The sequence below is a fragment of the Carassius carassius genome, chromosome 41 (genome assembly GCF_963082965.1).
Source record: "Carassius carassius chromosome 41, fCarCar2.1, whole genome shotgun sequence".
NCBI classification, from domain to species: domain Eukaryota; kingdom Metazoa; phylum Chordata; class Actinopteri; order Cypriniformes; family Cyprinidae; genus Carassius; species Carassius carassius.
Genome location: NC_081795.1, coordinates 11,089,709 through 11,113,143, shown reverse-complemented (window position 1 = coordinate 11,113,143; position 23,435 = coordinate 11,089,709). Strand labels below are relative to the sequence as shown.

The 23,435-nt window shown below is 37.8% G+C and overlaps 2 protein-coding genes across 2 annotated transcripts; both read left to right on the top strand.

Moving 5' to 3' along the window:
- The first annotated feature begins 61 nt into the window (after positions 1–61).
- LOC132122703 (serine/threonine-protein kinase PAK 4-like) lies at positions 62–17,514 on the top strand. Its single transcript, XM_059533043.1, has 10 exons — positions 62–264; positions 7,103–7,324; positions 7,531–7,745; positions 7,839–8,277; positions 9,955–10,395; positions 10,673–10,806; positions 12,111–12,237; positions 13,409–13,534; positions 14,050–14,184; positions 14,307–17,514. Exons 2-10 carry the CDS (start codon positions 7,124–7,126, stop codon positions 14,460–14,462), a joined length of 1,974 nt encoding a protein of 657 aa, XP_059389026.1. The 5' UTR covers positions 62–264; positions 7,103–7,123; the 3' UTR covers positions 14,463–17,514.
- Positions 17,515–18,288: 774 nt separating this feature from the next.
- On the top strand, positions 18,289–22,967 carry LOC132122702 (sushi domain-containing protein 4-like). Its single transcript, XM_059533042.1, has 5 exons — positions 18,289–18,473; positions 20,048–20,155; positions 20,496–20,693; positions 21,273–21,414; positions 21,942–22,967. The coding sequence occupies exons 2-5, from the start codon at positions 20,062–20,064 to the stop codon at positions 22,267–22,269; spliced, it is 762 nt and encodes a 253-aa protein (XP_059389025.1). The 5' UTR covers positions 18,289–18,473; positions 20,048–20,061; the 3' UTR covers positions 22,270–22,967.
- Positions 22,968–23,435: the final 468 nt, after the last annotated feature.

The window sequence follows — 23,435 nt, the reverse complement described above, 5'->3', positions numbered from 1 at the left end:
GTAGCCTAATATATTGCGTACTGAATAATACATGATGTACAGTTCACTGTGAGGACGGCAGTCTGGAGGCAGTGTTCTGCTCAGCGGTCAGTTCCCCGGATGAAGGTTGAGCGTGAATATGGCGCAGAGAGTACGAGCAGCGCGCGCGCTCGTGAGGGTTTCTGTCTGATACGCGCACTTAGCCCGCTTAAGCTAACTTTACACTCAAGAAACTTCACCGACCCTATGAAGTGTATTTCTCAGCGGTCACACATCTCACTACAGGTAAGACGTCTTTAAAGCGATTTGTATTACAAACGTGAGTTGTTTGTATGCCAGCGCTGGTTGTTTTTGTGTCAGCCTGTAGTTTCGGTGAGATTGTTCGTCGTGCTAATTTAGCTAATTCTTCACAGCTAGCTTAGAAGCTTAGGCTACTCACTGTCAAAACGTAAATTTTTGTCATCAAAGATAGTAACTAGAAAGTTACTCCGTTTTTAATGTCATTTAAGTGTTTATGTGTTTTCAGGTTTAGAAGGCAATGATTGACCGTAGTTCGCAATATTAATGTAACGTTACCATTATCCCAGCCTCTTTTTTCCACTCGAGGTGCTCCTGAATTGCTATCTGGAAGGGTAGTTATTATCCATTATATCAGAGTAAGAACGTGCCTAAAACTACTTAAAAGTTTGGGAGAAGTGTTCATGCGTTACTGGTGGAGTTAATAGAGCAGCCAGTCACATAAAACACCAAAGAAGTGACTCAAATGAATAAGAGTCGCTGTTCTGTTCGAGCTTGTTGATTCTTCCAAATGTGGCAGCGATTTTTAACGTAACTGATAAGAAGTTGTGATGCTGATACTGTCCATACAGTAAGCAAGCATTCTTTTGTTTGTTTTAACGTTACATAAAATCAGCCAACGTTTTTTCTCTGTGCTTTAGTAGTGTAATGTTGAGTATGGATAGTTCTGAGTCGGCAGTACATGGTTGCACCTGTAGTATCGATTGACTGTTGAGTGTTTGTATGGTATGATGATGTATGACTTTCTCTTATAAGTGATGTAAAACAATTGTTTAATGATTCATCAATATATTCAGAGCTCTTGTAGTTTTTATCGTGTGGGTAAAACCTATAATACAATGATGATTGAGAGATGATAAACTAATGTGTCATATTTGATACTCACATTTTAATGTGTTTTTCTGCAAGATGATGTATGGATTGAATAGTCAAGTAAACCATAGTTGCTTCCGTCCAGTAAGTGGTCATCTTGAAATATAGCTATATATATATATATATATATATATATATATATATATATATATATATATATATATATATATATATATATATATATATATATATATATATATATATAAATATATATATATATATAATGGTGTACTTTATAAATATCATTAAGGATTACATAGCAAAAAGATGAAGAATAAGATTCTAAAAAGGTGACATAATTATTTTTATATTTCATATTTTTATTTTTATAGCCTTTTACATTCTAAAACTGATAAACTATCAGACAACAGAAGGCAAGTAGTAGATTGTGTAAAACAGGTTTTTAAGCAAAAGTTTTGATCATGCTGATAATTTAGAGGCCTAGTATGGTAAATAAAGCTTAATAGGATTAATTGTGCTCTTTTCTGACTAATGGTAGAAACTACCTTCTAGTATATGTCACTTTTAGTTTATCCGTGATTGTGTGCGCAGCATGAAATATTGGAATGCTGCCTTTTATCTTTGTGTCGATGAACTACTATAAAGAGTGATAAGACATTGTCACAAGTTACTCAGTTGGTGATGGGGTTGCCATTTAGTATTTCTTGTACCTTTCTCGTACCTTTCCTCATTGGTTGAAGTTTCACTTTCTTTATGCCCGAACTTTCAGCTGCTGTGGGTTTGTCAGGTTATGTGTGCTTCCAGGAGGTGTGATGGGAGATTCAGACAGGGGTGCAGTCTGTACCGGGCACTCCAAACATTCCTTAAATATTTCAGTGCTGGACCGGGTCCCTCATAATGTGCAGTCTTCCATGCTCCTGCTTACTTAAGCCAAGCATTTGACTTTGTCTTTCAAAGGCAGAGTTTAAATATGTCACTGTTAATTCAGTTTACAAGCAAATGTGGTATTAAATGTTATGTTCTATAGAGCCCGACCGATATGGATTTTTGGGGGCCGATGCCGATATTAACTCGAAAAGAGCCGATTTATAAGCCGATATTTTGATTTTAAAAATAATCTGGATATTAAACCCATTTCCTATAAACTGCACTTACACAACATTCAATAGCAAAATATCTGCCTGTTCTATGTATGTGGGCTGTATAAACCATTTTCCAGAAGGGATTATGTTAAAAAAAAGCCTTAGATTACAGTCTCAATGACTAAACAATTGCACATCAAAAGTATATATTTTTTAATGATCAAAAAACAGTCTGGTTTTAAACATTTAACACTTTTACTTTCTTCCAGTTGAAGCTGGTTTTAACACTCTGTGTGTGTACTGTAAATAAATTATAATACTAAAGTTAAAGTATTTGCAGAAGTAGTCCCACACTTTGCTGCTACAGCATTCACCTTTTTCAGCCATCTGTAGGCAGAAAGAGAGACATAGAAAGAATAAGCATGTGTATTAATAATATCACCATGTATCATTACTCATGTCATCATTAGAATTATAATAATAATAAACTGGGATCTCCTACATAGGCAAAAATGAGAAATATATATATTTATTTGTCAAGCAATAGGCATTACCTACTTATATCTGTAAAACTGCTTTGAAACAATATGTAAAAAAAAAAAAAAAAGCGCTTGTTCAGCTCACATTTATTTACATGTCCCCTCTGGTTTAATCATTTCTGACGCACCTACTGTAGTTACTGTAACGACACTATATTTGCTCTCACAGACACATTCACAACAGACCCGTATATCTTCTCCTCTTCTCTTTGTGCAGTCTGAATCAAAACATTGTCTTGCCTACTATTACCGGAAGATTACGGAATCAATTCGAAGTTGAATGGTTAACGTTAGTGTCATGAACACACCGCTGTCAATTTTGAGAAGAACCACCTTCAAACAAGTTACTAGCAAGCATTTAAGGGGCCTGCTAAAAAGGAAGCTATATTAGCGTTAGAGTAACGTAACCAGCCTGAATTCACCAAATTGTTCTCTGGACCTGAGGGTAGCCTCTTCTTCCTTGCTTCTCTCTTAATTCTCATCAGCAGGACTAGCGCTATCGCTCGCTTCTTACAAAGGGACAGATACATGTTTGCTGCTGACCGAAAGGAGGAACAACAGACTATGAAAGAGCTCCCGCTAAACGTTTTTAAAACTCCGCCTACGCCATAGCGCAGCGCAAATCGCGTTGTATCTGAAGGGCAACGCTGAACCCAGCGGCAAGCGCCGTGCATACTGCGTCCTGTGTGAAAGGCCCAATTACGCGGTCATTATGTGGGAAACACACCGCAATAGAAAAAGAATAAGTTAAACGCTAACGTTATAGTTTGACCTCCTTTTAACGTTCGCGCTCTTCCACTGATAAACATGGTATTAGCTTTGTGGCTTATCTAATATAGCAATGAATTAGCGGCTGTAAGTGATGTTACAGAATATTTAGAAGTGATAATGATAGGACCGTTAGCTAGAACTACCACACAGTTTTTATATACAGGGTATGAACTAAATCTGCAATCATTTCACAGGACGAACGACAGACTCACCGTCAAAACAGTACATCTCCGTGGCTTGGCTGATCGCTTTCTTCTGTAGTGGACTTCTGGCGCTGTTGTTAACTCTGGAGCTGCAGAGCTCCCTCTGGTGGGCACACTATGCAACACTCATAACATGAGTGGAGCATGAGACTCTGTTTCTCATGTTTCATCGGCCGTTATAAATGCTGATGCCGATTTAAATGCAATTAGCTTATATCGGCCAATAATATCGGCCGGCCGATATATCGGTCAGGCTCTAGTGTTATACTTATTTGGTATATTTGCGGTTTTAAACTTCATTTTGCCGAATGTGTTGCTTCTGAATGACAATTACCCTGAAGCTGATTTTTTTTATTTTTTTATGAAAAGCATCTGTATGAGTTTTTGTAGGCTATTGTAGGTGAGTTCTGTAATGAATTTCAGGTCTGTTCCATGAAAATTGCTGAACAACTAGCATACTGTAACTGAGTTTAGACTGTCGGTTATTGTTGAAGCATCAATGTACGTTGTTCAGTGGTGCATTACCTAATTGCTCGTCAGCTGCCTGCAAAGTGATGCCACTGTTAACCTTGCCTGCGTTTGGTGAGTCCCTTTACTGAACACTATACTGTTGTCTTTGGTGTGGTGATGTGTAATCCGTTCCATCAGAAAGCCCTCTATCAAACTTGGACCTGCAGTCAAGTGCACATAAAGACTTTGTGTATATAGCACTTGCAAAGCATTGTGGGATGTTATCACATTGGAGTTCGGCTGCTGCTTTTATTGTTGCACAATGAGTGAATAACAAATAATGGTTGTTGGCCAACAAGAAAAGTGATGTTGTTTTTGCTGCATTATGCATGTGTTAACTAAAATATTCAAAAGAAGACGTGTTGTTTCTGATGAATGGGCTGAAGTATAAAAATATCCATGTCTATTCAAAGTGAGAACTGTTAACTTCTCTGAGACCACTATTGTGTGGTTGCAAAATTTTATTGATTTTGTTCAGAAATGAGACAAACCTTAGTTTTACTGGGAAAACTTTGTTGGAAAGAAAATAAATTGCATTAATTTTCTCTTCTTGTTTAAATCACAGCATTTAAGTGGACAGAAACGGCAGGCTCTGTAAACATTGGGTTGGTCTGATAAGAAGACCTCTAATGACAGAGTTACTAGTTCCAAGGTCAAGCTTTATTTGCAGTGCTCTCTACTGGGCTTGTAAAAACAAACTGCATGCCCGTTTCTGCTAAGCTAGCTTTATCCTACAAGTACAAACTTTTACAAAAAAAAATCAATCTATAATCTACAAAGTCTTTAGGCTGTTTTGAGAGGTCAGTATTTCTGCTTATTAAAAGCCAATCCGCAGAGACTGTCTTCCTGGCCAGGACCCATCTCAGCAGCGCTGACCACAGAGATGTCTTTCTCACGGTTCACCAGTGCATAATGGTATGTGGCTGGAATGCCAGACTCAACCAGGAAGTGTTTGACTTTTCAAGTTCAACTGCTTTACACTTCTTAATGTCATACACAAAGCCTGATTGATTAGTTTTTTTTAGCACTCTTTTGTGAACATTTCAAATCTCTTGTGGGCTGATGCCACTGATGGTTATAGAACAGGTAGTGTTCATGTGAAGGTGATTCATTTACACTGATTGTATGAGAAGACTTACAAATAAGGAATTGCATTTGTCTTTATGTATGTGTATAAAGCAGATGTTTAGCTGTATATCTCTCATAGAGTGCCTGTTTTTGTCACTAATGCTTCATCTTCACCTGTTCCAAATGAAAAAAACTCACAGGTGCAAGCTAACAGCCTAAGTTTTACTCCTCCTGTCTGCCATGCAAAATTAAGCTGTGTTTGAAAGCACTTCCTTTTACCTTATTGAGTGTCTGCCATTTTATATTTTTATATTATGCTCAGCATAATGCCAAATATCTTTCAGAAGAAAGTTAAAAGAAAGTTAAATTAAATGGATAGAGAGAAATCATATTTTATCATTTTAGCATCATGATACTGAGGACTGGAGTAATGGCTTTTGAAAATGAAGTTTTGTCATCAAAAGAATAAATTTCATTTTAAAACGTATTTAAAATAAACAGAAAATGTTTATTTTAAATTGTTAAAACTATTTCACAATACTTATGTTGGTGTTATCTACATATTTTTTTGTAGTTCTCTGACTAATGGTTTTTAAAACATTTGTCAGAACGAGGAATTACCATTTTGTGACCACCCATGCAACCACAAAACTGAAAATGTATGCATGTTACAAAGTGAGGTTATTACTAATAATAACTCCATGGTGCATAGTATTCAGTCAGTCATTTAATATTCAAACATCAATGTCTGAATTTTCTCGCTTATTTTATGTTTACTCCTCCCTATCAGCATTCAGTTACTGATCTGTCATCGTTCTGTCATTGAAACACAGTAAGTTGCTACAGCATAAGTAAGCAATGTCATATTTGACATCACTCCATTAGCCCAGTCCTTTGTGGTAGTACTTGTCAAATGTGAGTTATGACTGCTCATCACTGTGTTGTAAGTATTTCCTTTGCACTGCTTGTGCAGTCTTTTTTCCCCTAGTTAATGTATGTCTGCTTCCGGAAACTAGTTTGAATATTTTCCAGTTCTGCAACTTTTGTTTGAGTACTTCACTCGCTCTGAATGTTTTCATTACCCTCAGTGTTGGAAATCAGCCCTTCATAAAACATTCACACCATTTCTAAGACACCTAAAGCTTTGACCTTGTGCCCAAGTTAACATCTTTACAAAAGATCAGGTTACACTTCAAATGCTTCAAAACTTTTGAAAAATGGCTCTTGCTGTTACATCGTCCCAAGAAGCAGCTGAGTTTTCCCAGACTCAACCTGTCAAGTGTGGGAGGGGGTTTCGGCCCACTCATTTCAGAGTCCAGTATTTGGCTTCTGGGAGTGTCTCTGATACCCATGGAGAGAATGGGCTGGGCAAAAGCAGAGAAAAGTGGAAGAATGGAAAACTGGACAGCTTTTTCAATTGCATAAAGAGACGGAAAAGGTGAAAGACCTGACATTTAAAATCCAGCAGCTGCCTTTATCTGTCTTCCATGTTTTGTGAATGAACAATGTGTTAATTGGGATCTCAAGTTTTCAGTCAACAATAAGAATTGGACGTAAATTTTATAATTGTGGTTCCTTGTCTGTGCTTGTGAGGTGTGAAACCATCATTTAAATCAATGCTAATAATGTTAACCTAAAATGTCTCTTCAATCAGAGGTGTCATGAGTTACTCGTACTCTGATTTGTCTGATTTTTAGTACCCATTTCTTTCGATGTACACTACCAATACACTATGCATTTTTTAAATGTATGATGTTTGTACAATGTAAAATGTAATTTACTCCAGTCAGTAATAATATTTGTCTTTTCCTGTTTCTAGGTCTGATGCTTTGCTGCAGCCATGTTCAGCAAGAAGAAAAAGCAACGGATTCAGATCTCGGCCCCCTCCAACTTTGAGCATCGTGTCCACACTGATTTTGATGAGCAGGAGCAGAAGTTTGTGGGGCTTCCACGGCAGTGGCAGAGCCTCATTGAGGACACAGCCAGAAGGCCCAAACCTTTCATCGACGCCACAGTCATCACTACTGTAGAGCCACGCAAGGTCAGAGGGAGGGAGTCGGCATGTGTGTTTGGTCTAGGTCTTTAGTTTTTGTATTTTACTTTTGGTGAGTTAAAGCAGCAAGTTTTAGATTTACCGTGAGAAATTCTTGCTGATGTTTACTAGTAGGGTTGGTAATTGAGAAGTGGTTCCATTATTAAAAAACAAAAACAAAAAACAATAATTAATTTCCTATTTGCATTGCACAGGCAATTGTACGGGGTCGTAAGATCGGTGACGATGGCTCTCTCACATGGCTTTTGGATGAGTTTGAGACCATGTCGGTGATCCGCTCAAACTCGCTGCGGAGAGACAGTCCACCAACGCAACCACGCCGAGACTCTGGATCATTGGGAGGGGGCTATGAGAACGGAGAACACTCCCAATATAGACACCCTGATCGATATGGAGACAGCAAAGAGAGGTGCACAGATGACATCTCTTACTCCATCTAAATTTTTGGTTTCCAAAGACTTCAATGGCAATATTGACAGTGAGACTTTTTTTATGTATGTAGGGAGAAACCACGTGAGGAGCACCCAGGTGCTGATCCCAGACAGTCTCAGCACCCAGCACGTTCATCCAGAGAGGACAGCCGACCTCACCAGCAGCCTCGTGGTCAGGAACCAAACAGACACAAAGAGCCTGACTGGTCAGGAGGGCCAGCCGCACCGCCCCAGCACAGGGAACACGAACGAGACCGAGAGCCACGTGATTATCGTGATCAGGTGGTGAGGCGAGAGGGGGCCAACGATAAGAGGCCCAAATCTAGCTACATCGGGAGGGACAGCAGCCCACAATCACCCCGTGAGAAGAGACCACTATCTGGGCCAAATATTCGCACCCCTAACTTACCTGTTACAGAGGGAGTGATAAAGACTGCACAGCAGTCCTGTCGACCTTTCAACACATACCCACGATCCGAAAGTGACGCAGGGAGGAGCCCCAGTGGTCAGGTACACAGAAATCAAATGAAATCTACTACATTGTTTCTAAAATATAAGCTTCTTTTTTTAAATCTGTATAGTAGGGTTGGGCTGCAAAGTGTTGTGCATTTTATTATATAATAATTTAATTGTATAATAATTGTTTTTTTATATAATAAAATGTAATTTATATTCTAAACAAATGTACATTTGTATAAAAATTACACTATATATTCATTACATATGATGTATTACATTTTTTTTTTTTAACGGGACATTCTGCCAATCTCATGTTAATCTTGAGTACCTATAGAGTAGTATTGCATCTTTCTTTTTAAAAAGAGTTAAAGAGTCAAGCTTTTGCATAGCAATCGACTGCAAGCTCTGACATTGATATAGATTAAAACGGGAACAAAAACTTAAATTCTATTTAATTTGTTTAAAAACATTCTTCACCAAAATGCCGGGAAGAAACAAACACGCTTGCACAACTCCGTTTCTGTCCCTGGAGAAACAAACTGCATGCACTGTTCCCTTAACGCGGAGTTCTTTGGTAAAATGTACAAGGCTCTTCCCTCACAACCAAAAACACACTTCTTTAGTGACATAATGTTTGTTCGACTTGACGCAGTGCTGTGCAGGCTGATCAGCAGTGTTGGGTGTAAAGCGTTATGTAAGTGTTGTTGTGATTAAATTGAATGCAGCGTCTTTAACCCTCTGCACCCCAGGGCCTTCACTTTCAGTTTTTCCTGATTCACAAATCAATCAAATCTAAAAAGGGCCTACTTTTATTTGTGTACACAATAACAAAATATTGTGCTTTTGCAAAATAAACAAAACAAACGGTGCACTTTCTGCCATCTAGGTCTCCTTGAGCAACTATCTACATGTCGGAAACTCAGCGAAATTTGACACAGAGACATTAGAAATTTGTCTATAGAAAGCTAGTCTACTTTTAAATGAACAAATTAAAATAGAAATCGAATATTCTCTTATTATGTAATCTGTATGAAACTAAAGCCGTTACTGAACATCTTGCCAAACTGAAATATATTGTTTAACTTAAGCTTTTCTGTTATTCGGATTTTGTTATTCATAGTATTTATAATTAACCAAAGAAGTTTAAATTTTTTATAAAAGTTTAAATATTAGTTGTTTTAAAGCAAAAGGGCTAAACTATTGTGTTTGACTCAAATTGAACGAATAAAGAGTTTAATTTCTAAATGAAGGTTTATAAGGATTTTAAGATGTAGCCTAATTAGCAATTTGAATAATTAAGTTACTTATTGAGTAAATACTTTTAACCTTAGCTGAAACTTCTTCATCTTCATGGAGAACGCGGCTCACGATTGCAGAAAAATCCTTTGTAGCGCTGCCGACGACTTCCTAAACCTAAATGAAGCAATTCTCTTGCTCTCACTCTTTTGGGAGAAGTGCCCATACAAGGAATTCCACCCTTTATGATGTCATACAGAGCCATACTCAAAAAAAACTTATACGAACCCTGAAGGCGTGTTTTTGGCACAGAAATACTCTGTCATAGGTCCAACTTATTTTTTTTAAACTTTGGCCTTGTTTAGCATTAGAATCATACAATTTAACAGTGTAAATAAGTCAGAATACTTGAAATAGCAAATTTATATAGTATAAATATATATAATATTTTGTTTTATTTTTTCAAAATATATTCTTACGTTTGTTATGCAGGATTTAAAACCAGGAAAATCTCATGAGCCTCCCCACCACAATGGCCCATCTACTGGGGCTGTCCGTAGTGGAAACAGCAGCGGTAAAAGGGGTTCTCAGGGGCCGCACAGAGCAGAGCCCCAGCATCACGCCTCCAACCCAGCCTTAGGCCCCGAGCCCCCTCACAGCCAGCAGATGCCCCCAATACCAAAACCGTCAGCCCCAGCTGCACCCCCACAGCAGAGGGAGCCGCAGCGGGTCTCCCACGAGCAGTTCCGTGCTGCCCTGCAGATGGTGGTTGACCCTGGGGACCCACGCACATTTCTGGACCACTACATCAAGATCGGTGAAGGTTCCACCGGCATTGTTTGTATTGCTACAGTGAAGACCACAGGCAAGCTGGTGGCTGTAAAGAAGATGGATCTGCGAAAACAGCAGCGACGAGAATTGCTGTTTAACGAGGTGGGTGCTATCCACAGGAGATTACAGTATTATGATTGGTTGTTCAGAAAGGTGTTTCTGTGTGATATGTAGCACATGGGAGCTTAAGGCTGAAATTCCAATCAACGACAGGAAAGCGAAAATGCTTCTTCAGTGAAACCCTGTTTATAGATGCATAAAGGAATTGTGTGAAAATTATAACTGCTGGTTGATTTTCTCCCACAGAATCTTTCCTTGTCCACTTAATGAGATTTTTATTAAAAGAAACCTTTTGCTGGCTTTGTTTCTTGTTTCTAAGGTGGTGATCATGCGAGACTATCACCATGAGAACGTGGTGGAGATGTACAACAGTTACTTAGTAGGGGATGAACTCTGGGTTGTCATGGAGTTCCTTGAGGGTGGAGCTTTGACTGACATAGTCACACATACCAGGCAAGTATTCCTTAGAAGTCCAGTCACTAATTATTTTTTCAGTTGCTTTCAGTTTTGTTCTTAATCATATGTACTTTCAGGTTCTCTTGGAAATAAATAATTGTATTTAGTTTTTGCTTTTTTTTTTTTTTTATCTGCACATTTCTTTGTATTCCCTTTTTTACTCACACACTCACACACACACACACCTTTGTTTTTGTGAAAAGTGGGGACATCCCATAGGCGTAATGGTTTTTTATACTGAACAAACTGTATATTATATGGCCCTACACCAACCCTACCCCTAAACCTAACCCTCACAGGAAACTTTGTGCATTTTTACTTTCTCAAAAAAACTTATTCTGTATGATTTATAAGCGTTTTGAAAAATGGGGACATGGGTTATGTCCTCGTAAGTCACCCTCTCCTTGTAATACCTGTGTCATACCCATGTCATTATACAGAGTTGTGTCCTGATATGTCACAAAAACAAGAGCACACATGCACACACTTTTTTTTTTTTTTTTTTAAAGAAGTCTTTTAATTTTTTCTTTTTTTCCCAGTACACCTAACAAGCCACTAACATGAAAATATGATCAACCTTAAGCACCACTCTTCTCTAGGAATTAGTGCTGTCAAAATGATCACTTTAACGCAGGCGATTAATTTTTTCAGTTTACCGCATTTAAAAATATTTAAAAACGACAATACCCGGATATATCGGGCAAAAAAAAAATACAGAGATATGATTTTTTTTGTCCATATCGCCCGGTCCTACTCTGCACCCACAAATGCAGTGGTGCCCGCTGTAGCCCGTGTCATTTCATATGAAAGCGCAAAATAAACTACGAGCATACATTGTCATAGATGTTGTCATGTAAGTAATGAAGTTACTAGAAAGGTGATTAAAGCTGGCTTAAAATTGTGCATGTCAGTATTTCTTATAAGTTACATTTAAAAGGGTCCTATTATGTGTTCACTTTTTCAACTTTAGTTAGTCTTTAATGTTGCTATTTGACCATAAAAAGATCTGCAAAGTTACAAAGCCAAAGACCACTTCAAAAGGAGATATTTTATTTAACAGAAATCACTTTTCAAAAACCACAACAAACGACTCTAATGATACATTTGTTAAATTTGAAATAAATTTGTTTAAAGCCCATTCACCTGTTATTGAGCAGTAGTCCAGTGCCACTAGGTGGCAGGATATCATAGAAATCCAATTTGGTATGTCATTCGTCTGTATGATCATTTTATCAGCCTATAAAGATTTCATTCAAGGTTTAACATTTTTACCTTTATTTTATTTGTTTTTTTTTTTTCAGGATGAATGAAGAACAGATTGCCACCGTTTGTCTGTCTGTTCTGAAAGCTCTCTCAGTCCTTCACTCCCAGGGAGTCATTCACAGAGACATTAAGAGTGATTCCATTCTTCTCACCCATGATGGCAGGGTAAGTCCCTCACTGCTCTTAAAGGAAAACCGTTAAGTCAGATGATAACTAGTTCTTTGGTCCTACTGTATGCAGAGCTGAAGCTTTACAAGTCATGTTTTGACTTGTGTAATGAGCTCAGAAAACAGCCTTACTCACTGCCATAGTGTTGATGTTTAAACAGGTTTTTGTCAGACCTGTTCTTTTGTGTTCTCAGACCTGCATGTTCACTCGTGTGAGAAGATGATCTAAATGTGTCATCAAGTCAGCAGTTTACTAAAGCAGAATTAAATTGACCAAGTGCTGAAATCTAAACAACATAATAATTTACTTGAAAACTTGACTTAAGAAACTCAAACCTGGTAAACCCTGGTTTAAAAAAAAGAAATCATTGTTCATGATACATATGAGTGTGTGTTTTTTTTTTTGGGTAGCCACATGCTTCACTATGCATTTACAGAAATATAACCATGCAATTTCCTGCCATGATACAATTTTTTTATGATGCTGAAACAGTCAGTGGTTTGTTAGAAGGGGTCTGTACTTCATTTTGTGGTTGATAAAGGGGGGAAGTTCTTTCAGCCACCCTAAGCTGTTTCTCGGCAGGGGCTGATTGTCTGTGTTTGTGTGTGTGACCTTACATGTTTAATTTCCTCTTGCAATTTTTCTGACACTACTTCTCATGCAGTATCCCAGAGGCACATCATTTCTTGCATAGTCAAAATATTGCACAAGCTTTCACTGAAAATTAAGCGATTATTTGTGATTTTCAAACAGGCCTTTTTTTTTCACTTTCGCATGTTCTTTTGCAGTATAATTTCATGCAACCGTGAATGTTTTGGAGCACATGCGATCTGCAGAGAGCACTTGCAATAGCAATGATCTTGCTGTGCATGGGAATTATTACGTGCTTTTCTCAATTAAAAAGCTATCTTAGTGAATTATTAATGGTTTGGCTTAAAATGCATCTTAACAGACCTGCCATTGTCTCTTTTGTTGTTAATATTAATCTAACCAGTTTGGAAAAACACCAGCAGTTTATTATTACACTTAAGAGGAATAATGGCCTGTGGATGCATAATAATGCAATCCCACCCTATGAAAAAAGAAGGCTAAATAAAAGTCCTCATTTGTTTGGCAACTTATATAACTTTTCTCTTTCTTTTGGTGTTTTCTCTGTTGTCATTTGCAGGTGAAGCTGTCCGACTTTGGCTTTTGTGCCCAGGTCTCTAAAGAGGTGGAGCGCAGGAAGTCTCTTGTAGGAACACCCTATTGGATGGCCCCTGAGCTCATCTCAAGACTCCCATATGGACCAGAGGCAAGTCACATCCCTCTTTATTACATATGTTGCATCAGAGTCTTACACACTCGCTAATATTTGATGTAATGGTGGAGTATTATTTACATTGTCATCTGGCTCAGAGAATCGATAAGCATGGCCAGAATGCGGCTCCAATAGCCAAGACTATTACTTGACTCCATTTGATACCTCTGATTACTTTCAAACAGTCCCGTGCTTATTTGTGTTTATTCTCTGTATTCTGAAGACAGTAAAAATGGTTTTATTTACAATGCGTTCTATTCACACGTTTCTGTTAAGCTTATGAAAACTGAAATTTGTTTTAGCCTACCTAATTTAGTAGATTTAATGCGGGTGCTGTCTCAATGTTAATCGGCTTGGGTACGGAATAGTATTCGTGCTGCTGTCAAATAAAGAGTTGGGTGTTCTGTTAAGTACTGGGGGTGGGGGTTTACCAAACAGGACCCATGCAGGAGTCTGTTGCATTAATGCTGACGTCACTGCAACTCACACAATTAAAACTGTTTTTACAGGTGGATATTTGGTCACTTGGCATTATGGTCATTGAAATGGTGGATGGAGAGCCGCCATACTTCAACGAACCTCCGCTCAAGGCCATGAAGATGATCCGAGATAATTTGCCACCTAAGCTCAAAAACCTCCACAAAGTAAACACGTGTCCTCTTGCTTAACCATCTGGGAAAATGCATGTTAATGTTTAAACCAGTGTGTACTGACCAGATTAAGCATGTTTGACACCGCCGATTACAATGTTGTTCTGTATCCATAGGTTTCGCCACTTCTCAAGGGATTCTTGGACCGCTTGCTTGTGCGAGATCCTCCCCAGAGGGCCACAGCTCAAGAGCTGCTAAAGCATCCCTTCCTGGGTAAAGCGGGCCCTCCCTCTTGCATTGTTCCCCTCATGAGACAAAACCGCATGAGATGAGAAGAGAAATCTGGGTGGGATCTGTCAGACCCCTTGAGTTTAAAGCAAAGACCCAGATGCAAAGATGAAGTCTGTTCTCTGCACAGTTTTAAACATCTAAAATGATTGTACAGGTCAAGACTTTTCGGAGAAAAGACCAATGATTCTACGGACATTTGGAGTTTTTTTTTTCTCCCCCAGATATTTTTACCACTGTTTTATTACACTATGAAATACACCATATTTGGTGACATGAAATAGACATGATTAGATCCTTCACAGTGTTCTGCTGGAAGAGGTTTCCCTTTCCGACTAATTCAGTAACACGAGAACATGTGTTCTCTCAGAGGTTTAATGCTTGATCTCTAAGACTTTGCTTTTGGGTGAACCAAACAGGAGGTTTAGACATTATAAAAATTAACCACTTGGAGATTCTAATCCTTTCCAAACAAGGCTTTTTTTTTTTCCTTTCCTTCCCCCCTCTGCACTTCTTTTGCACCATGGCCACACTACTCAGTCCATTTTCAACAGGAAAACAACTACTGAAGAAAACCTTTTAAAAAAGAAAATATGAAACTTTAGGCTCCTGTTACAACACTAAGCAATGGTAAACACTGGAGGTGGGTTTTTTCAGACCATTTTTAATTTTGATTTAATGAACAGAGTTATATTGATTTTGTTTTTATATTCCGTTTTGAGTGACAGTGTGATGTGTAAAACTCTGTTCTGAGATTGAGCTGCACTCCAATATGAAACGTTCTCCTTTGATGCATTGTTCCACTTTATGTAATGAAGGGGGAAGGGTTGGGTGTATGTTTTTTTTTTTTTTTTTTCCTCTTCCAAAACTTTCACCTTGGCACCGCACCACATTAGCTGAGGAGATTAAGATGTTTTCAGTGTAGGGCAGAGGGTTCCTTTCATGTGTCGCCCAAATCCTCCAACTAAGTAGCTTACATCTCTGAAGTATTGTGGCCTTTCTCTGAAGGATTCATTGTGGATGGTCTTGCTGGAGGGATGTTGAACTATACAAATGTATAGCTGAGCTTTACATATGCTCTATTTTATGAGAGCTCGTTCAAAGGAAGTGGACCATGTATAGATCCCCACACACTGAAATGTAGGCCAGAATGCATCTGTTCCTCGTGTAATTGGTCATTTACACTACTGCGTTTTGTTATAAGAGCACCATGACGTTCAAGGATTAAGAGAAGAGTAGTGAAACAACCAAAGGCTGATTGAGATTGTGAAGGCTTATAATACTAATTAGTCCAAGTACACTACATCACATCATGCAAAAGGGCTTGTTTATCTTTATATGAAAATTCTGTCATATATTCACCCTCATGACCTGTACAACCTTTTTTCTTCAAGATGACATCTTATGCATATAGGTTTGACACGGTATGAGGGTGTTTTTTTGGGTGAACTATCCTGTATCTTTTGTAAGTCACAAAGATCCAGGACCAAAGTGGATGGAAATGATGAAGAAAAAAAAGTCTGTTTAAAAATTATTCCGATTTGTTGTAGTGACTTATGAATACTAGCTAATCATTTATGAGAGTCAAGTGAATGCATGTTTGTGAGAAGATCAAGGTCGCATTTACATTCTGTAATTCACAAATTGAAGAAGAGTTGTAGAGATTAATCCTAAACTGATGTGGTAGATTATGTATATATCTGGAGTTTTTCTAAAAAAAAAATTATTTTGCCGAGGGCCTAAACTGTAACACTGCAAATATAACTCTAATTGTAGATGGGAAGGTTTGAGAAAATTAATGACAGTCATTGACAAACATAATTAATTTAAAAACACTACTAGAATGTTAGTTTGTTTTTTCCACCAGGAAATGTTTTTAATGGCTTTTCTTTACATACTGGAGTTGCGTTACTTTTTCAGGAGGTGAAACATAATGAAACGATGACAATCAGGCATTAGAGCAAAGAATGTAAATGCATTAAAATGTATATTCCGAGATTAATAATTAATGAAATTGAGAGAATAGTGTTTATATGCTCACATTTCTCTGTGAAATATTGTAGACATTGTAGATAGTTGTTTAAGATCCTCAGTGCACTGAAGCAACAGGTTAACAATCCTACTAACAAAGAAAAACCACCTTAATGCAGAACTGAAAGTGAAGACATTCTGTTTAGGCAATAGATGTTCCACAGTATGCTACTTGATTTGTGACCAGCCACACTTCTTCTTTTTTTGATACATCTGCAAATGTTTAATGACTTGACTGTTTAGGAAGAGGATACCTCCTATGACCACAAGCCTTATTTAAATGGATGTGTGAATGGATATTGCTGTACAGTGAGAAAAATGGCATAATGCATGGACTTTCTCAAAAGACTGATCCAGTGAACATGTTGAAGAGCTTTCAGAAATGACTTTTCTATTTTCTGAATCACATTACAAGGGCTGATCAGAGAATGATCCCTAATGTGGTAAGGTAATGAACCTTTTTTTTTTTTTTTTCTCGATTATGTTCCTCGATGCTCACGATCAGTACTGCAAATGCTCTCTGGAAGGGTACATTGTATTATATAATATGTCTTTCATTTGTTTTCTCACCGAGTCTCAGTCTTAGATTGTCACTGCATTAAAACTAACGGATCGCTCATATTCTGCTTTTGACTTATTTTAAGCCAGATAGGTTCCTAAATAATCTTGCACTGTACTTTAAATTTGTCATCATAATTTCCTTTTTCCATCATGTAGATAGTTTTAAAGAAACGTGTTTTAAAGGTGGAGTAGAAGCATGAACTTTGTGCTCACTGCTGGCATTCTGTCATCATCCTGATGTTCCCCCATGTTTGACACTCGGGTTTGGACTAATCCTCTTCAGCATCTATTTGAAACTGCTACTGACAAGCCTGTGTTTTTTTTTTTTTTGTGAAGTGTAAAATGGTTCATACTTGTTCTGTTGTTTTCTCCTTTTATTTCAAAGTATTGTCATTTTGGTGGACAGCTGATGTCAGAGTTCCCTCTATAATATGTGAATTTTTACTGGTGGTAAAATTTACTCTTTTTTTTTATTTTTCTTCCAAATACAGTTTTTAAACATCATCTGTCGGCTCCTTCATTTCACTCTTGAAGACAGATGTGATAGTATGATTTTACTCTTGACATAAACAGAAGGATGACGAACAGAACGGTTTCATATAGACACAGGATGTGTCATAATCATGGTTGACGTGAAGTTTCTAAGATCGTGTGAACTGGGAAAGTACATCCAGTGAACTCCGATGCATTTTATTAAATTATATATCATGTTTAATAACAATATTTTATAATTTAAAAACTATAAGCAGAAGCTGCTTGTTCATATTTTATTAAATTAGAAATATATTGTAATTTAGCAAATAAAACATCTACAGAATAGATCGAAAAAGAGATAAGGTTGAACACCCCCGCTGTACAACATTAGATATTTAAATGCGCTCTAGTTAGATGCAGTCTAGTTAGGGTGCTCATAAGCTTTTGAGAGACAGCCACCATCACTGCATATTTTCGCTCACAGGCGATGCATCCACCCTGTGTTTTATAACTTCTGCTTAGTTTCTGTTTTCTGCCTCTTCCTCAGATTTTAAGCCAAATGGGGAAGCGAGTGCGCTTTAGGTGCGGTCGTAAAAAAATATTTGTATAAATAATAATAACACAGTACTGCTCTTCCACGAATTGCTTTCAGTTTCCAGAACATATGATAACCATAGACTGTATAAAGATGATAACCAATGTGGGCAGTCCGTTGTCATCGCTGTGGGCAAGGCTTTTGAGAACGCGCAGGCCGGCGACCAATCAGAGCTCGAGCTGCACATTATAACTCAGCTGTGCGGTGAGTCATATGACAGCTGCTCTGGAATAGACGCACTTGTTGAATCAGGTCCTATTTACCCGGGGGTAACAGCTTGTGTGCCAAGTCGTCTGAAATCTTTGACGGCTCCCTCGTGAATGAAAACACACGAAAGAACGCACTGGGCTTGATCGATTTTATAACCTCACATCACCGCGAGCTGCATTGCCAGGTGAGTTTCGTTTTGGATCAGACTTTGACATACAATAGGATGCAACAATAGAGCTTTTGTGCACCTGTCTTCCTTTTCTCAAACCTACAGTAAGCGTATGAATAGTGTTATTGAATCACACATGGGTTTTGTGCACTGTTAACGAACAGAATCAGCATTGTAGATTAATGGCTTGGTTAGCAGAGCAGAAGACTCAAAGATCAGTTCTCTTTTATCGGATGTGTCAGTGATGTTTCATATCCATCATACCCATAACTATGCTGTTAAAATGCCAGTTAAAAAAAAAACGTTTTAATATAGCACAGCAATTTCACATTTCAACTACATTCTTTTTTTTACTCTACAGTCACTACTGTGTACACTTTTCCAAAAATGTAAAAAAGATTATTGCAGTGTTTTAAAATAAAATACCATTTCAGTGTTTCTACTCCAATATTTCATGTTTAATTCAATGTGTTATTTGTGTCAAATTTACTAGCAACTTCTAAGTGAAAATAGTTTTTCAACAATTTGTGACTGTTTGCAGATTGCAAAAATCATTTTGTCATTTTGTGTGGTAAAATGTGTTCCATAACCAATATAACATATACAGAGGCTTTTTCATTTTTCTTTTCTAATTTCAACAACAGAATAAGCAAAATAAATAAATTCATAATAAATTATATTGAGATTGTACGAACTGCATTCTAAACAATAACATTCATGCCATTTATTTTTTCTGCAAATCTAAATTTAGCTTCTTTTTTTTTCATTGAATTTAATTTATTTAGTTGCTTTGCATTTATTGATCGCTCCAATACTGACGATCTGAGAATCGATCAAACAGATAATTGGTCTAGTTTGGGGTACATAGGTCATGACAGTAGATCATGAAACACATACACTATATTCTCCCTATGAACAGAATACGTAATGCACAATACAACTTGCAGTATGCAGTTCACATAATTCTTGTGCAAAATACCCACTGCTGACACTCACATCAGTGTTCCACAGTTTAATGATGTATTTAGTAAAGAAGGTTTCCACCCACGTTGTGGTCTGTTTTGTGCCAAGCTTACATGTGAAAATGTCAGGCTGCCAAGAAGGGACAATCCTGCATGTTACACAGATGACTATACCACTGCAGAAATCAAAGCAAGTGTGCAGCGCTCGTGCTCCTGGAGATATTTTGTGTACAACTTGCTCAACTTTGAGGCAAAACTGCCAGTCATTTTTAGACCACTATCGACTGACACCCTGACATTTAACGCCACCTTTGGTATGGGAAATTACACTCTGGGTTGTGTTATTCTAGGGTCACAGGCTGGGTGTGGTGTGTGCCAGCTGTAGCAAAGCCAACTGTAAATGCATCCCTTCTTTTTTTGTGCAACCACACCAACATGTGGTCAATGGTGTAAACACCCTGTTAGTCACACATGTAATGCACTTAAAAATGCATCTCTGAATGATGCTTTGAATGCAGTAGATGTAAGACTCAGACCTGTGCATCTGTTCAGTAATGGTAACTGCTGATATGTGAATAGCTACAGGTTCCTGAGCTCTGTCTTTGTGTTTGTGTGTTGTGTCAGCAGGACCAAGTGTTTTGATGTCTGCACAGCGATTGTCTCTCTGGCCATGTGTGCGTACTGCCCTGAGCTGCGGGGTTCTCTTGCTGGCTGCTCTGCCAGACTTCACCACAGGTATGAAGATTTCCTTTCAGCAGCCCACATCTTCCTCTTCCAGATAACAAGCCACTAGCTTCCTCTGAAAGCTGATAGTAAAGATTGTCAAATGATCAGTTTTGCAATAATCCGTTATGAAACTTTGTACGCCAATCAGTCTTGTTCAAAAATAACACTTTTACGGTGAGCATGTTTTTATTTTCTGAATTTAAATTAATTTAGTTATTTTTGGGGAGTCAGAATGTCAGTGTGACACAACTTTCTTCATCATAATGAAGGAAAAAAATACAATGAGTACATGTAGGGGTAAAATTTGACCTTATCAGGGTCATTTCTAATTTATCTTTCTCATTTCAAGGCAAGAATTGCTCCCACCCGATTGTAGAAGAACATGGAGGTTTCCGCTGTGAACCCTCTCCCTGTCACGGTTTCCCTCACAAGACCACCATTCACTTTTTCTGCGAGCCTGGCTACATTCTACCCAAAGGCCACCATAGGTCAAAGTGTGAGCATGGGAAATGGCATCGCAAAGCGCCTGTCTGCGTGCACCGTCCAGGTAAGAAAAAAGAAGAAATGTTAATGCACTTGACACCTTGATACATCCACTGCAATTTAGCCATTTACCATCATTTGAAGCAAGAGACGTATGCAGACTTTCATCTTGTATCAGTTGTCCATTAGTTCTGTATTCTGAATGAAGAAAATGTGCTGAAAGAAGGCATAACAAAAGAAGAACCATTAATAAATGACCTAAATAAGCCCCAGGCGCCCGGTAGTGAAGTAAACTGCTAAACTAAAGAGGGGAAAAACCATGATTCTCCATTCAGCACCCTCACTTCCTTGTCTGAGCTGAAACGTGTCACGAGAGGAAACCATCAGCTTGAGCAGGAAGTCGGCAAAGACACCAAACTAACCAGTGTGAATTTTTTTTTTCTTTCTTTTTCTTTCTGTGATGCACATAAAACCTTCGGAAACATTTGCATCATAGAATCCAAATCAAAGGATGTTATCCTCACTCAACCACTTCCAGAAACTTACCTGGCATCCGGCCTTGATTTGTACGTCAGTTTGTTTTCAAGCTCTTTGGCGGATGTCTTAAAATGGTTTGTGTGTGTTTTTTTTTTTTCTTTAACAGAGGGTAAACCCGAACAACCAGAAAAAAAAGTCAACTCTGTCCAAAGTGTGGCTACGACTGCTATTGGAGTGTCCATCTTCCTTCTCACCACAACGGCCTGTTTGGTCATCAAATCCCGTCTATTCTCCTGTCGAACGCAATGGTATGTCTTCCACTCTTTATTGTTATCATCCAAAAAAAAAAGTAAATGCACATGATAATTGTGAGATATAAACTTGTAATTGCAAGTAAATTATTAATGGGTAATTATAACAAATTATTATTATTATTATTATTTTTTTTTTTCTACTCAACAAGCTTTTTTTTGCAGTTATAAAGGCATATCTCACAATTAATAATTTGAGAATTGAGTTCATATCTGGCAATACTGCCTTTTTTCTCTCTGAATTAATGAGATCTAAACTCAGAATTGCAAAAATTAAAAAAGTAAAACATTTGTGGCAGAAATAATCTTCCATAGAAGTCTGGAGTAATGGCTACCAAATTTGGAAATATATTTAAATAGAAAAATCAATTACCAATCAGTTTTTTTTTTTTTTTGACTAAAGAAATGCAGCCTCGATGACCACAAGTGAATTCTTTCAAAAACATACTTCTTACAAAACCAGCCCCAAGTGTTTGAACCATAATGCATATCAACATCATTAACCCTTGTGCATTTTTCATCAGGCATTCTTCGGATCAGTTGGACCTTGTTGTCGATGGCTTACCTGTATCTCTTCCCACATACGAGGAGGCAATCTATGACAGTTGGGGCCAGCGACTCCCGTCGTTCTGTGGACCTGCTCAGCTCCTGCTGACCCAGGACGCATCCGAACACAGTCCACTGACTTCGCTCATTCACCCCGATTCCAATCGTTGCAATGACACAGCCAATCAAAGCACAGATACTCCACCGCCTCCTTACGAAGAGGTCCAATCACGATCCAGAGACACTGAGAACGACAGGGACGAACAGGCTTTGCAAAGCGCACTTTCTGTTGATAAAAACAACTAATTACTGGACTTTGATGAACTCACCCTTAGCCTTTTGATTATTCATGTCCTTGCACAGGAGTCCTTGTGACTTTTCCTTCTGCCTTTGCTTCTGGATTCATCCTTTCTTTGGCTTAAAATATCAGTGAAAAACTGGTGTAGATGTTTCGCAATGACCTTATTGGTCAGATATGTTTGGTTTTCCTAGGTAACGTGCTGCAATATTGATTATGTTAAATGTTTTCAATGACCAGCTGGAGATGTGGCTACCCTCCGTGAGGGGAAACGAGGTCTTTTAAGGGGACTTTTTTGATTGATGAATGTTGTTTATTTAATGATACAGCCATTTCTGTAAGAATGAGGTGCTGTGGAGTTGCATTTTTCAGGGTTATGACTCAAGATAATAAAGTTTCTCAGAGAATTTAGATTGATTGAATGTAAGGCGAAGATTGAGATTGTGCCTGTTGACTGATGGATGTAGTATATATGATTTTATTGTTAAATATTGCATTAACATATAGAATAGGGAAACAGACTTGAAGTGTGCTCGCTGAACGGACATTGAATGTTTCGTTTTTTTGGCATTTTATGATATGTAAAATTTACATCCTGTACATAATTCTGCAGAATTAGTGTGTGTGTGTGTAAAAGTAATAATAATAATACACTTTTAAAACTTTATGAACTGAATGTTTGCTATTAAAAATGATTTGAAATCTTTCTAGGGTTTGTGAGTGGTGTTTCACACATATATTAAGATATGGCTAATACTGAAACTCGGTAAAACTAATTTTTTGAGTGGGTAATAATGAGCTCTATTACAGTGTCAAGCTTGTTAACAGTTGTGTTTTCTCTAGTTTGAGCAGTGAGATCAATAGTGGATTAAAAGTCATGACCCATAGGATATCATGGGGATTTTATTATATAGAAACAGAAAGTAACAGCATGCCTACGCATTTACATTTGACCTACATAGAGCCTCTGTGATTAAACTTGAAATCATGTAAATGCTGAACTGGTTTCCTGATTCTACACTAACAGATGGCAAATCTTCAAATTAGTTAAAGTAAAACCAGCTAACTAGCTAGTTCAGTTATTACAATATGGAGCAACCTGAGGTAAAAACGTATTCTCGCCCACTTTACGACTTTTGTACTCCCTCTGATAAGAATTTTTTTTTACCTTGTT

Bases quoted from the DNA above. Each gene is read 5' to 3' on its own strand.
- LOC132122703 (XM_059533043.1), top strand. From the start codon at position 7,124: ATGTTCAGCAAGAAGAAAAAGCAACGGATTCAGATCTCGGCCCCCTCC. The intron at 12,238-13,408 runs GTAAGTCCCTCA...TGTCATTTGCAG, and splicing joins TTCTCACCCATGATGGCAGG to GTGAAGCTGTCCGACTTTGG. The intron at 14,185-14,306 runs GTAAACACGTGT...CTGTATCCATAG, and splicing joins AGCTCAAAAACCTCCACAAA to GTTTCGCCACTTCTCAAGGG.
- LOC132122702 (XM_059533042.1), top strand. From the start codon at position 20,062: ATGTCTGCACAGCGATTGTCTCTCTGGCCATGTGTGCGTACTGCCCTG. The intron at 20,156-20,495 runs GTATGAAGATTT...TCTCATTTCAAG, and splicing joins TCTGCCAGACTTCACCACAG to GCAAGAATTGCTCCCACCCG. The intron at 20,694-21,272 runs GTAAGAAAAAAG...TTTCTTTAACAG, and splicing joins TGTCTGCGTGCACCGTCCAG to AGGGTAAACCCGAACAACCA.